The sequence below is a fragment of the Falco cherrug genome, chromosome 1 (genome assembly GCF_023634085.1).
Source record: "Falco cherrug isolate bFalChe1 chromosome 1, bFalChe1.pri, whole genome shotgun sequence".
Taxonomy (NCBI): domain Eukaryota; kingdom Metazoa; phylum Chordata; class Aves; order Falconiformes; family Falconidae; genus Falco; species Falco cherrug.
In genome coordinates, this window is record NC_073697.1 from 13943757 (window position 1) to 13959994 (window position 16238).

General features: G+C 36.7%; 1 protein-coding gene across 1 annotated transcript in view; it reads right to left on the minus strand.

Moving 5' to 3' along the window:
• Window positions 1–16238, minus strand: part of FREM3 (FRAS1 related extracellular matrix 3) — a 70142-nt gene that overhangs the window by 23579 nt on the left and 30325 nt on the right. The window contains exons 3-7 of the mRNA XM_005440921.4: window positions 15423–15569; window positions 12626–12856; window positions 12263–12388; window positions 9913–10164; window positions 715–864 (exon numbers count right to left, since the gene is read on the minus strand). Of these exons, the coding sequence (XP_005440978.2) occupies window positions 715–864; window positions 9913–10164; window positions 12263–12388; window positions 12626–12856; window positions 15423–15569 (906 nt within the window). The remainder of the gene's footprint in view (window positions 1–714; window positions 865–9912; window positions 10165–12262; window positions 12389–12625; window positions 12857–15422; window positions 15570–16238) is intronic.

A 16238-nucleotide genomic window follows, 5' to 3' on the forward strand; every position in this document is an offset into this window, starting at 1 on the left:
CTCCTTAAAATTAATTTAGCCTAGTAACTTAAGTAATTTAACCTAGTAAGTCAAGCAATGTATTTAAGCAACTGCAAAATATTGGACAGCCAAAATTTTGGCCAGTATTCCCAAAATCTGATAGGGAAAATTATTTTTTGTTGGGACTGAGAAGCAAAAAAAGGGTTTTTACAAAGACAGTCACCATATCTTGGGTATTTTGGGTCAGTGTTGGACAGAGAAAATCCTTGGAGGTCACACTGCCGGTGCCTTCCAGAATTTCTCTCCACAGATACACCAGCCCTCATAGATAAATAAAACTTCCTCAGCTAATGCAGTGATAACATCATTTCAGGGCAACTGCAGATTTATGCTGTAAATTCAGTTTTATCCCACGAAACACAGTGCTATAAGACAATACTCTCCCTTTCACTCCAGCTGTTCCCCCAATGTTTGCCATCAGTTAAGGTGCAAGTAAATTAACGACCGTTTTATCCACATCCATTCTGCAGTCTCCATCAGAAAGTCAGTGAGCTTAGCAGAGTCTTCCTTGCCACACACAACTGGTACACAAATGTTATGTTTTCTACCTGATAAATCCACATCTGACGTCTTTTACTTCACCTTTCCACCCCATATATACACTGAAGGTAAATAAGAGTGAATGCCAGCTATCACATTTTCATGCTCACATACTCTAAAGCAACCCGAGTGATATTTTTATGAGTAACTCACCCTCTGCTGACACTGGTTCTGTTTTTCTGGAACGCACCGTGACAGAAGCTGCTTTGGACAGATCTGTTCCAGTCCTCCAGACACGAATCTCCACGTAACCGGCGCTTTCATCCACTTGATACTCAGTGTTACCGAAGTACAAAGTAGGTTCTAAATACAGAGAGAAATGCATATATTTTTGAAATCGCCTCTTTTGGCCTGCTCTTGTGGACATGTATACTTAGTACTTAAACTCTCTAGTCTGACTTAGGGCTCAATCTCTGCAATTTGACTTTTAATGTTAGCAGCTGGGAAAAAAAAAAAGTCATTACCAATTTCCACTGCAAATCCCGGTAATATCTACTGTCCAATTACATAAATAATATTATGCACCTGCCTACCACTTAATGAAAGGTTGGTGGTTTTTTTTCTTTTAAAAAACAAAATAAATACCTCTTGAATTAAGTAAGTAGTGTCATATCTATATATTTTTCGTCTTATCGGCAGCTGAGAGAGATCTTCCACAGGCAGCTGTTTAACCTTACTGTTCACCTTACTGGCTGTTTTGAAACAGCCATTTCAAAAATTGTGACTATGTAACATAACAGACATAAGACATGGGATACTTCTTGTATTATTTTCTTGTTAAGTAAACCAAGGCAGAATTTTAAGTTTACTATTAAAGGAAATATATACCTAAATATACCTTCTCACCTCCCTAAAAGATAAAGGTAGTTTGCAAGTTTAAAGAGTTTAGCCTTCTCTTTTTTTTTAATTGTTTCCAAAGCATACATTTGACATGGATGTGGCCGATTAAAGCACTACAAGCTGGTTTTATCTTCAGTGTGTTAAAGTGCCTTTATTTATTCATAGAGAATACAAAACGTTGCACAATCCAGGTCATGGAAAAGGTCAATATTAAATTGGGTTTAAGCAGAGACTCGGTTGTTTAGAGTAAGAGATCAAACATCACAAGACCGTCTCAAAGTAGCGCCAATTTAGCTGCCTTTCTGAATACCCATCAAGAAGAATGATGAGGCATACACTGGAGACCTTATACCTGCTGCTTTTACTAAGTAATGGATAGAGATTGCTAAATTCAACACATGGCCTCCTTTACTTTTGTCACCTAAACAATAGTAGGCTTTATCTTGCTATCAGTGTTAATAAAGCCTGACACATTTTGTCTGTGTTGCATGTTATTACTAATCTATATTAACACAATGTAAAGAATCTCTCCAATACCACAGCAACACTATTTTAGCACAATAGCCTGTATCTTCTTTAGTAGAACCGCCACAGTTGCACAAAAGCCTGGCATTCATCCAATACGCTGCATTTCTATTGTACCTCTTGGGGAAATTAAAAGAACTCTGAAAAGCTTTAGAAGTCGTGATTGTTGTCTCCTAGAGCTGGTGAAATGGAAGCTTCGAGTGAAACAGCATGGTCCATAAAGTTTTTTTAGTTTTTGGCTACCTGGTGTTTTCCAGAGCTCAGTTTATTACTGAGCTCAAAGCCAGTTTTTCAGAAGGGACAGCTTCCAGTGGCTCAACGTGCCAAATAGAGCACAGAAAAATACAAACTTTTCTATATAATGTGAAGCAACTCAATAATAAGAGTTGTCCATCCTAGCAATAATTGTTTTACATTCTGCATCTCACCTTCCCAAACCTAAATAAATGTTCTTTCGTGAATGGGGAAGAATATCTAGCAAAGTTCTTTTCTCGACAGGGACAGACAGCGCTACTCAGCTAACTGAGAATTTTATATTTGCCTAGAGGACTATCTGTTTCTTCCATGTATATATAAAAACATCAGAACCCCATCTGGCCCATATCTATATAAACTTTGCCACTCCAGCTTGCAGGCACCTTTGGACGCTTACTGTAACTTTCTTGAGCCACTGAACTGTGAACCTTCGCAATAGTTTACCATCAGAGCAAACCCTGACAATCACGAAGACTTGCTGCAGAAACAGATGAAGTCTTTAGCACACAGTATTAAGGCGGGTACAAATGTTCCAAGCAGGACTGTATTAATATTTATTTTCAGCCTTTTGATAGATCACCTTTAAACAGGCTGAAACAATTCCTTCCTTAGTCAGCCCAGCAGGATGTCTGACAAAACAAAGCTTTTGCATACAAGCAAAAGGTTAGAGAATGAAACCAGACATTTGGTGATGGTTTAAATAATTTAACAAAACACAAAGCTCTTTGAAAACGTGGGATTTTGAGGGACAGATCTAGTCATCAGGACTGCAGGACTTCTAGCTGAAGCTCGCAACATTTGGGGGATTGAAGGTGTTGGCTTTCTTCTTGATACAATTCTTTTTCAATTCTTGAAGTATATTTGTGTTTGAAGAAAAAGGGTATCGTGACTGAAAGTCAAACTGAATGTCTCATTTTATGTCAATTAAATACCTCAAGCTGTTTTCAAATAAAATTTTACTTTGCCTAAAGCAGCACCTCAGCACAAATTTTTCTCCCCACCTTCCTCCCACCCCTTCAATCAACATTTTTAATGATCAGTTATTTGCCGTTTTTGGCATTTTTACCCCTGCCATGATAGGTAAGAGTTTGAAGATGGTCATATTCCCTTCCCACTGGCTATGCATGTTTTACTATCAAGGTCTTCCCCACGTGGGGGGGAGAAGAGTAGAGTCTACAGATCCAAACCCGCATGACTTTTTGTCACAGCTAATGGATTATCAAGTGACTACCGATGCCCTATAAGTTGTTACAGTTCTGTTTAACCAACTTGTGTAAAGTAATTCTGCACAAGGCAATGGCAACACTCCAGGTCACTGGGACCAAGATCCTACTTCAACAGAGTGGGCAGAAAAATTATTGGAGTCCCTCACCAAAAGTGAAAAAGTAATTTGGAAAAATACAAATTAACAAAAACTGTTACAAATTTGGCCACATTTCATGAAGATGGACACTGCAAGGGTAATCAAGAATCTTGGTAATTAAAAGAAAATTGTTATTTATATTTTTTAAATTAAAAAAAATATTTGTAATACAATATAATCTACTCTTTCCCATTCCTTCTTCCCCTCTGAAAGAACTCTCCAAGATTCTAGATTTTGTTTAAAAATTAGACTGGTTAATTTTCTCTACATAGGAATCTGCTTTCAAATATCAGGAGTCTATTCATTTTCCCCGAGGCACAGCTTAATGGATTTTCAAGTCCAGGTTTTTAATTCTTTTGCAGTTTTAAGAGATCAGGCAGTTCAGCTTGTTACAGTCCATGATGACTGTCTTGAACTGGCCTTTAAATACCAGTCTCCTTAATTGGGAGAGTAACTTTTTTCCCCCCTTGAATGTGCATACCTTGTCTATAACTATACAGACTGTAACATTATAGCTTCAGATGTCAGTGCTGCTCCTTTTGATAAAAAGGTTTTTGTTTTGAAATATGGCCTTAGGAAATGCAATAATCAGTTATATTATTCTTATTAGAGTTATTTTCCCCATTTCTACTATACCCACTGTAATTTGTCATCTTAAATTGTGCTGAGCTTTTTCTAATTCTCCTGCCAAACTTGAAATGCTTGCTGCAATGATCTGAAGTTTCTCAATCTTATTGCATTATCAATTAAAAATACTGAGTAAGCAAATACTTTTGTTCATTTCCAACACAAGCAGATGAAAATAGATAAAAGAATAAGTCTTTCTATAACTATTTTTCAAAATCTTCCAGATGAACATGTTTCACATATAAATATAGTACAATGAGACAGAATTATTCTTTGGATAATGTGACCAGTCAACTATTCAACAGAATTTTCTGTGCCTTCAGAGTTTCTGAAGATCCGATCTAGATATACCTACTCTCCCCAGAACAGCAGGGATAGGAAACATCAGGCAATGGGCTACTAAACATACAGGTCCAGACCTCAAGGAAGATGGCACTTGTGACTCAGTTATTACAGCAAATTAATCACTTGTCTCTCATACACAATCTGCTCTTATTATGGAGCCCAAAGGTAACAACAGCATCCTGTAAATTCTACCAGGGCAATATACTTTAAAGATGCAAACCTTATTTAGGATTCAACAGCTGATCGCCAAGTCAGGAAAAAAAAAAAAAAAAAAAAAAGGAGAAAAAAAGGAAAAAAGTAGAAAAAAAACCCAGAAAAAAGAATAGGGGTGGGGGGAAAGCAGTTTTACAAGTGCAGGTCATTCACGTATTTATACTCTTCTTTTCTTTCCCTTTTGGGATGGTCAGTGAAGAAATCCTTACATTACCAAACATTTAACCAAGAAAGCAGAACAGCATCTGAGCTAACTGGTAATCTTTAGTAAACAATATTGATTTCAATCATGAAATGCCATTAACTATTAATTTAAAATCAACTTTCATTTATAAAATAATAGCTCTATGTGTTACTTTGGCCTGGAAAGCCAGTCAATTTTCTCTTTTTTTTTTTTTTTTTTTTTTTTTTTTTTTTTAAGGCTGTGGTCCTGAAACCTGTTCTACCTGTGATTGCACTTAAACACACAAGCAAAGAGCTAATGTGAATTTCCACTTGCTTAGAAAACCACAAGCTCTTTGCACCTATTTCTTCAAAGCCACTTACTGAACAACCAGACCCTTTGTTCTGCTAGACATGGACAGCGCTCCCAGGCACCCACATTACAGGAAAATAATACACAACTCAGACTTACTGGTTTGGGATCAAGAGTCTGCTACAAAACCTGCATTGTTCTTTGGCTTGGAGATCAAAGAATAGACATTATGTCTTGACTATTAACTTGCTGTATCTTTTTCTTTTTAACTTTTGAACACTTCCTTTATTTATATGTTACTATGATGCTATGAGACTGTGGAGCAGTAATTAGAGATATTTAAGTTTTAAACCTTTTCATGCACTAAGATATATTGAACTGGTGACTGAAGACTCTTGAAACCTAATAACGAGTTATTGCTGGGTTTACGTGCATGCGACATGGCTCTGTGAGGAGCTAGGGATCTTCACTTGAGGCAGCCTGTGGGAGGCCTCTCCTTATGACACTGACAATAAAATTTTTAGGACACTTTTCCTTATAGTCTTGTTTTCACTTTAAGGAATCCCTGGGCATATGCCTCTCTCAGAACCACACTTCAAGCTTTGATTGATGCCCTCCCCCATATAATGCACAAACTATATCCCACCTAAATTGAGATGGTGAAAATTTGAATCCCTCAGATGCTAAATAGGGATAAATTTCTAGAGTTGTAATCTGAGAGATTAAAACAGACCTGTGTACAGAACTAATACAGAAAATTTTCATGCATTTCACAGAAAAAACGTCACTGTAACATGTGTTTCATTTTCCAGTATAAGGCCATTATAAAGAGCCATTTATTCAAAAATGCAGCAAGATGGAGCTCTTTAGAGAGGGAGACCTAAGCAGAATATACGTAAGAAACATGTAAGAAACCTCAAACCCTGAAACAATAAAACCAAGAAACTGCTTTCTTCTCATTTTGACACACACACAGCACCATGGATACCAGTGGTCTCACACTTTTATGAAGCTTTCATGAGACCTCTCAACAGAACAGCCAGCAAGACAAAAATAATTTCCATTCCTGCCTGTGCTCTGGTATCAGACTTTCAAAATGGGAACAGTGACTGCGATAATTTAATAATGTTTGAATGCCTGGTATTTATCTCACCTTATGGTGACGTTTTCTTTACTGACAGAATGTTTGTTTGGTTTTTTTTAAATATGTTATATAATTTGTGAAGCACTCTGCATAAATATTTAAACAGCAGTAACCTCACTAACAGAAACTTTGTTAACATACCTGACTGCTTTCCTTGATGATGCTAAGTGGCTTTCCTTCTTACTGTAAAGTTTAATTTGAGTAAAAGCATTTCAGATCACTTAATATAACTAATTCTTCAACTTTCACTGACATGCGGCACCACTGAAATGATTGACATTAAAGTTATGGCATTTACCCTACAGCTTTCTCTAGCCTAAGAAACTCAAGTTTTTGTCTCCAAAATTTCTTTTATTTCAGCTAGTTGACAAGAAATATATTTTTTACTTCAAATCTTAGGAATGTTAAGCAATACCAGTGCTAATACCAAGTAATAACCTGCTTTCTTTGTATTTGGTCATTGTGAGATGAGTAACGCTGTGAATAAAAGTAGCACAAGCTATTTGCTTTGATATGTATGACAGGGAGTGTTGACAGAATCTCATCATGGGTGAACAAAAGAGCAAAGTAATCATGTCCAAAATATTTTTATTTAGGTGAAGTGTGAGGAATATTTCCTGTGTTCTTGCTACAGCAAGGAGCACATTCATACTGCATACATCTGTATGCGGTCATAAATGCACACTTCTCTAAAAGCCCTTATCTTGCTGTCAACAAAAACTCCACTGACTGCACTGATGTAGTCTAACACCTCTGTACGTAAATGCTTATGATGTAATTGTTCAAGCTTATCTGTTATATTGGCTTTTACTCAATCCCAGTTACATTTTTACCATCTGTATTTAGAAAAAAATGGGTTCAGACCTCACAGCTTGCCATTACACATGAAGGACTATGCATAGTACTTTGCTGCAAGGTTACCTACTTTTTATTTGAACTGTTAAGCTGCTCATAACACTGTAAAATGCTGGAAGTGGTGCCACTATTATGGATATTTCTGTAAAAATTTGTGATATAACAAAAGCCTACAAATGCAAAAAATATGTATTGTGTTCCAGGTTCATTTATATTAAAGCTAATCACAGCCTGAATAAACTTTTATTTATGCTGTGTCTGTGTGTCTGGTTATTTATCCATACAAGCAGTTTTGGAACACTGTCATATCTTAATAATAGAATTTTGCATTTTCCTTTTTTTAGAGCTTGGTAACACAGGATTACTATTATCCCTTAATGCTGTAAATAATTCTATTAATACGTATATTAAAGTCTTACTCTCTCAATTTCTTCCTTTTCTTCCTCACAGGGTTTGCTGGTCTTTACTATTAGAGGTATCACAGCACTCCATCATGACTAACTTGACCAAAGGATTGTGTGAATGCAGTCACGCCCCACATAACAAAGTCGTACTCAGCCTTCTTCCATGTGGAAAGAGGCACTTTCAGGTTTATTATTGCCTTATTCCTTTGCTTCGTCTAACAAACGTTCCAAGTTTAGTCTGCATACTTCAGCAGTTGCCATATTGCAGTTTATAATGGGAAATTTTGTCTGTTTAAACAACCAGTTTTTCCCAGTATTAACAAAAACCCCAAAGTGTTCATCCTTCAGGCACAATCAGGTCTACAGCTATGAAACCTTGTTTTTTACTTTAATGGACTGTAGGACCATCCATTGCAGGGGTGGTAAGTATATATACTTAGCCATTGTATATACACTAACAGTAACGGGTAAGTATTCAAAATGAACTGGTGGACCAAAGTATCATTCTGTAGAAAAAATGAACTGGTGAAATTTACTCTTTGAAACTCAAATTTTACACATTTGAGAAAGAAGGTTGTCCAGTTTCCCATCAATCAAACGCTAGCAGTCTTCTCCCAGGTCAGATCAAAAAGAGTGACAGCCTGTTTCCTGGAAATAAATGGAAATAGTCTCACAGAGTGATGTATTCTTAAGAGACTTCTCATTTCAGAGAACACTCTTTCACAAATTGAGCTTATGCCCTGGCTGTCTTTCCACGTGACATAGGCTGAGTTCAGAATTACTCTGAATTTATCTGATGATAGGTTGGCAAGTGTTTTGCTGGATGGTACTCTTAGAAAGAAAGCTTTGTAACAAAGAAAGAAAGAAAGTGAATATATGATAAACTATCAATGTTGTATTGAAAAGTAGAAGCATGATAATTTTCTGTCAATTAATATGAAATAATTATCTATACAGTAATTTAACTTTATATATATAAATAATTTTCAATCTATTAAAGCTGCATAGAAAGCTGTTTTGATCTGCTGATAATAAATAATCTTGTTTCCTATGAAAATAAAAATTTGGTCATTGAGTCTGGTAAAGAAAACAACTGTCCTGCCACATTGGCTTAATTCTGCATTATTTTCCCTTTGTGTTCTCTCAAAAAGATAAATAAGCCTTTCAACAAATCTAATCACAGAATCATAGAATCATTTATATGATACTCCTACTAACTTCAGTTTTTGGCAACTTCACTTCTAATGTAAATCCTCTGGCCTCAGAGAAATTACACCAGTGATTATTTTGGCCCATTCACGTTTCATTTGAGAAAACAACATTTTTCCCTCATCAGTTTGACTGTGTCTGTGTTGACTGGTTGACTTCTGCAGGACATACAAAATGGTAGAAATAAACAGTAGCTAACAGAAGTATCTTTCTGGATCTTTAGCTTCTTCCTTTTATTCATGTAACAGAGTGAAAATTACTTTTTTGTTACAGGACACAGAAATCAGCCCCCAAATTCTCATTATTTTTGAAGTTAACCAAAATTTCCAAAGAATCAGCTCAATATAGCTTAAATACTGAACTTGATCAAACTACAGTATATTATGGATTTGTCTAACCACAGTACAAAACTCCTGCCTTATTTAGCTTAATTATATTCACAAGATTATATTAGAGAGAAAGATTTAGGCTAAAGCAACAAACAGAATGACAACGAAATATATGGCTTTTCTTCTGCTTCTGTCTAATAGTATCAATTCTTGAATTCTGTCTCTCCAACTGCATAATAAAAGGGGAAGACTTGAATTTCTACCTTAAAAGTGCACACTTTGAAGTCCCTTGACAGGGCAGGAATTACTGTGTATGACAAATCAGGTCTATTAACTATTTCTACTCTTTAGCTTTATCTGATGATACACAAACTTTTTCATCTATAATATTATCACAAAACTAATCCTATACCTGTGTAAACTACTGTAATCACAGACTCTGCTGCAGTAACAGTAAATCTAATAACAGATCTACTTCAGAGTAATAAACCAGCCAATTAGACCTATGCCAGTAAAGAAATGAAACCTAATCCTCAACCTCTACTGTAATAACACAACAGTATAAGCCAAAGTGCATGACACATATTTACACTTAATCTTAAACATAGTTCATGTCTGTTCCATCAAATTTTCTACTGAGTAAGCAAATCTTAGACTCATATTTTCAGCTTTTTAAGAAACAAAAACACAGTGGAAGAGATTATTTAATCAGTAAAACTTCCGAAGAGGAAAGCTGCAGCAAAACAAAAGTGCTTCTTTGTACTCACCATCATCTGTGTCAGCCAAGATTATCACTTTAGTGCTTGGGAATTCAGTGCCAATTTGGCCACCCACTGGCATGCTCAGAGAAATATTGAAGGTCTCATCTTCCTCATAGAGAGAGTCATCAATAATTATAATACGACAGGTTTTCTCAGTCTCATCCTTATTAAAATGAACAATGCTGCTATGATCTTCAGGACGTGAGATGTAGTCAGAGTAAGACAAGACAGTGGATGGTACCGTGCCAGTAGCAGAACCTATGAGGAGAGAGGGTAAGAAAAATCAATTACAGGGACTCAGGTTTAAAGAAGTGGAAGAACAACAGCCCTTTAAATGAAACAAACATACAAAACCAGATTTATGCTGGAACTGACTACTAAATGTGTTTTAGTAACAAGTTACACACAGGAAATCCTTCCTATTTATAATTACAACTTCTCCAGTAGCAAAGATGGGGATTTTATTATTGCCCAGTACCCTCATGAAACTATTCCTGCTCCCAGTTCACTGTTATCTCCACTTATCCTGACTCAACTTTTTTTGTGGGCCTGCACTTCAACCAGGTGAGAGAAGTGAGTCAGCTAATTAAAAAAACAACAACAAAAAAACCTTTCAAAACCACATAATTTGTATCAAAGTGTAGAGCACAGCCCCATCAGCAGTTAACAGTCACGATAAAAAGCAATTTTTTGTGGGAAAATTATTTTACTGCAGCATGTTTATGAAACACACAGATCATGACAACAATTACAGCAATTGCGTGTGTGGGTAAATGGCTGGCTTATTAAGGCCAGACAGGTTGACAGCCTACAAAGACAAAAAAGTCCTAAGTAACTCAGTAAGATTTTCTGTGCCTCAGTACACAAAGAGGGGAGAATTCTCTTAAGCCCTTAAAAGACACTGATGAAGGAACAAATGACCTCTGAATGCCTGACACTGAAGATTCCTGCCAACTACTCAGGCTGACTCTTACAGGTAAGGGCAAAATAGAAACAAAAGATGTTAAAAGGATTTTCTGAACCAGAAGTTTAAATAAAGTGACAGAACTGAGCATGATCCCCCATTTTCCCTGCTCATGAAACATACAGAATGCTGGTATCTCAAGCTATGACTAACTAATAGGAGACTTCTATATAGAAAACATTTTTTTCAATCAGTATTTCATATTTCACTGCTTAAGATAATTGCTGACCTCTATCTTAAACCTGGTTTCATTTATAAATGCCCATTACCTTATCTTTATTAAATCTATTTTTGAATGCAAATTTTAGTTTTGATTAAGTTATCTGATGTATTTCATAATACCTAGTATTTTTAAAGTCTCGAGTATTTTCTCTCCTCTGCCACCTTGCTTTTTCAGTTTATAGCAGGCTTGCTGTGTAATCAAAAGCTGTATTTGGAAAACTTCAGATTCAAATGAGTTGAAGCAAGAATTACATTATCAATTACCTGCCTGTATTAACTATAGCATTTGAGTGACTATCACCATGCTGAAAATCAGCACACCACCACAAATTTACATTCACATGTCTGTGAATAACTAGTGAAGAAAGGGTTGTGATCTGAACTTTATAGCTGGCCTCTAACCTAATCAAAACCCCAAAACCTCATTTGATTTTAGAAATGGTTTAGTTCTAAATCTACATCTCTTCCCTGTGGTTCATGACCAACTCCATACATTGCCTTCTTTTACAACACAGATTGCCAAATGAGATAAAAAGCATTATTAAGGCAGATCATCATTGCTTTATACATCCTTCTGCATCAGGCTTAAACAAAAAGTGATACTCGATGCCTGTAGTCTGTCAATTTTGAAATACTACTTCCTGGTGAGCCAGCTGAAGTCCTGACTTGGCTTCTTCCAGCTACGCATTCAAAAAGCCAAACACTGCCAACAGGAATCACCCCACCCCCCTCCACTGGGGACCTCAGTTCTTATTCAGGGTCTATACAAATGTGCAACGATCAGTCAGACCCTCAACAACAGGAGAGGTACAGGGCTTAGTACTCAAAAAATCGTTTTTTTCCTCTAAACATTCACTGTAGGGACAGGCATTTCCTCTTCAGCAGGAAGAGCTGCAGGAAAAAACAACAGTGCCTCTTTGAAAAAAGGTATACATATATACACATATATGTGTGCATGTATGCATACACACACACATATTCTTACACTTTGGGCTTTACAACACTCTAAGCAGAGAACTAGGCACATATAAGTTGTCTGCAAAAATCACTTATTCCAGCTACTGAAGTTACTGGCAATACTTGCTGGCTATCAATAACTGCATTTGCTCTCTTACTTACCTAAACATGAATATCACACTGAATAATCTGTTACCTAGCTAAATAACATACCGTGGTGTGTAGAACAAATGACCATCAGTTCCCGACTGACATCTCCAGATCTTCTAACAGGAACCAGCAGTTCACCTATATCTTCCTCTACTCTATATTCCAGCTGAGGAATATACACTGTAGATACTGAAGAAAACATGATGAGAGAAGGGGGAAATCAAGGCTGAACACCTGTTTGACATTAGAGTATGAATTTAGCCAGGGAAGAGATTTAATAACAAATACAAATGCTTTGTTCGGTTATACGAAGGTTTAAGACAAGGCTGAGCCACAACAGAGCAAAGGCAGATGAGGTATGCAGGTACTCACAGGACCTGCAAGTGAACAAAACTGCACCTAATCACAACAAGAAGTAATACATGCCATCACCAGGATCCACGATTTCAACTGTTGCTATTGCTGGAAACTCAAGGGCAGCCATAACTGGATCAGAGAGAACAATCTGGAATGTTTCAGATGCCTCATATTCATTGTCTGCAAGTATCTTCACTCGCCAGGTAGCTGAAGCCTGTCCTGGATTGAACTGGACCTGTTTCTGAGGTTTTCCTTTGAAGTCTTTATCCTTTACTGCTGTACCATTTTTGGTTCCAATACCTGCATAAAAATTTGGAGGAAATTCTCCATGCATTTTAATATGTTAACACAACTAAAACAAAAATCACAAAGAAGATTTTTAAAATGCTAATCTGGCAGTTACTGACCTTTAGAAAAAAATAAGGATGGTATATCACACTTTCTCTAATACTGTTGCATAGCTCATAGAAAAAATAGGTAATTAGGGCAGGGTCCTGCCAACATTTGTGTGTATAAACAATTCAGTTTGCATAGAAAATTTAATTGAGTTCACCTGCTGGACACTTAAACAAAGTTACTGAGAGATGAGGTTATTTATCAAATATGACCAAACAGAACTATTTAACAGGGCCAGTTTTTCCATCTATATAAAAATTTGTGGAGCAAGTTTTCCAGTTATGCCTTCGGAAAAGATGTATCAGTCTGTTATGAAATTTATTTATGTCAATTAAGGTGTTCAAGGCTTCATTGAAGGTATAATTTAGTCACCCACATAAAAACAAACCAACCAACCAAACCAGGAAACAACCCCACTGCTCATCTCTTTCAAAAATAAATTAATCATTGTATGTTTAACACTTTGTGCTTACCGTTTCTGTTACTGCTATGTACAGGAGCTGTACTCTACCCACATTTAAGATCTGTGAAGTACTTCCACCACTTTCTATTTCTGTATACTAAATAACCCCTAAAGATTTTTGCCTCTGTCCGAGTCTGCAGGTGCTCTCCTAGCTAGGTAAGTAAATACCTGGGCATTTGACATGGAATTGCAGCTCAGTGCGACAGAACAACATCCTCAGGATTTACTGGGTCCACCATGCAATACAAATTTGCTTCTCTCCCACCCCTATTTTTCCTTCCTCATGTAACTCTAAACTGCAATACTTAGATATTCATCCTCTCTGCTAGGGTATTTTCCAAGAAAAATCTTTTCACTACACATTCCCATCTTAACAAAAAACAGAGAGGGTAGTTACACAAAGAATCTAGGGCTAGAGATGAATCCATTTAGTTCAAAGTAAAGCAGCAAATCAGGATTTAACTCAAAGCCGGTTTTGTTTGCTATTCAGATTAGATGGGTTTTGCTGCAGCATGAGGAAAGGATGATAAACCATGAATGTTTTTAAAGAGCAAAACCAATATCCAGAAACGTGAACATGCTTTATTGGAAACTCACATGCAGGGTGCTACAGCTGACATAAGGATTCATTCAGCTTTTACTACTTAATGCAGCAGGAGCACTCAATTTTTTTATTATCTTTTTTTGTGAGACTGTACCATACATAAAAATGTATCATAGAAAGGCACTCAAGAAAAGATTTTTTTCAATACAAAAACCAAAAAATACAAACAAAGACTTGCTACACATTTTTAAGCCTGCATATTTTTACAGCTAGGTTTCTTGTTTGTTTTCATCATAGGTGCACACACACCAGCAGAATCCAACTGTGGCTTGTAATGAATAGATGATAGGTAACTCACCATGGGGCTTTGAAATTCATTTCTGCCTTTGGGTTTCAATACAGCATTAGTTCAAATACATGGACATCTTTTTATTAAGGTTCAACACCAGCAATTACAAGTCACTTTACCTCCCCAGCTGAGAATGATTAATCCCTCTCAAGGCAATGGCCTATGTGCTTGTGGGAGGATCTGATAGCTAGTGAAGAGCTCCTGAAGGCTGCAGAGTATGAAAAGATTCCTAAATGATTTAATTCCTAAATCAGTCCTAAATTCTTACAGTTTTTCTATTCTAAAACTGCTTAGGTTTTAAATGCCTAAAATGATTTCATTAATATCATTAATATCAGATAATAGCCTGATACATTTATGTTGCGCAAAGTAAATCTTGTCATGCATGAATTCAAATGATGAAAAATTTAAAACTTTTAACCTTTTATCTTTTTGTTTGTTTTTAAATCAAGGAGAAAAAGACCTTTCTGCTCAGTGCTCCCTGAGTCGCTCCATTGGTGCAAAGATGATTCCTATTTACTTTGCAGAGCTGTCACGATTGGGTACTCTGCTACCCCATGATAACACACTCTTAACATCAGCGTGCTCTACGGCAGCCACCTCTGCTAGCAAATGACCCTTTGAGAATTTCTAGTAGGTTTTGGTTTTTCTTGTAGCAAAAAGGCCAGAATAACACTGCCCTTGTAAAGTGAGGAGCTGTAACTAACATCTCCACAACTTGGTTCTGCAAGCAGAGACAGGCTACTTCAAGAACTTAATTGTTTACTTATAGCTAAAGTTTATTATGAAACGTATCCTGCCAATATAAAGGAGTATCCCAATTTCTATTTTGTTGTCTGGCAAGTGACCAGGAAAAAGACAGTGGGCAAACAGCAGAAGTTGATTTTATTGATTTGTTCTTACATCTACTAATAGACATATTCACTTCAATTTCTGGGTGGCAGCAGTGGAAAATGAAACACATAGCCATGTCTAAGCAATGAAGATCTATACCATTGATATTCTCATCATTTGGCATTTATCTTGTTAACAGAGGAACAAGCGACTGTGGAACAGCTCCTTAACAGCTGCCTTTTCTAGTGCAAGAAGCTGCAAACGTGAAAGATTTACTTACTGATAAAAGAGGTTTCTCCCAGATATCCTCTGCGTCTGATGGCCACCTTTAGAAATTTGGAGTTTTCATCTACAACGTAGTTTTCCTGCTCTAGTGAAATCCAAGCCCAGTTCAATCGAAATGGCTGGCTCTTTAACATGTTCCCCCCTGTGACACAGAAAAAGCATCCTGAAATACTATGTATAGTTCACAAAACACAACTGGAATTCCCTAAGGTCATTGCTTAAGTATAATTATATCGCCTCAGGACAAAGCTAGCCTGCTTTTTCACCTGCAGGTGTGAGGGACAGAGGTGCATCTCATGAACCACAATGGTTCACTTTCCTAGACCTTCCACGTTGACCTGCACGTCTTCCAAAAGGCTGGAGGCTAGTGCAGGGGTCACAGCCTGTGTCTTAGCGCACCAGCTCCCTAATTAAGCTACCTATTCACCCTCAAAGATTACTTTGGCAGAGATTATTTCTGTCAGGAGTGGGATTAAGCTGTGAAAATAACTCTTTGGGAGGTTTTAGGTGGGACAGATTGTAGTCTTGCATTACTGACTCTTTTTAAACAATGCCAGTATGTGCCTATCAACATCAAACATGAGCACAAGCTGAATTCAGCACCTCCTAGTAAATTTAGGCAACATGTAGTATCATGTAAGGAAGATATATAACGAATTACATATTGACTGGTTGTGCAAAAATATTTGGAAATTGTGACTAAGCTTCTATTCTTTGCTTTCAGGAAATTAATTTGTTAAGAACAGTAGCTATTCTGTATTATACAAATAAAACTGAAAAAATCAAATTATGAATGTAATGCTATTTAAAA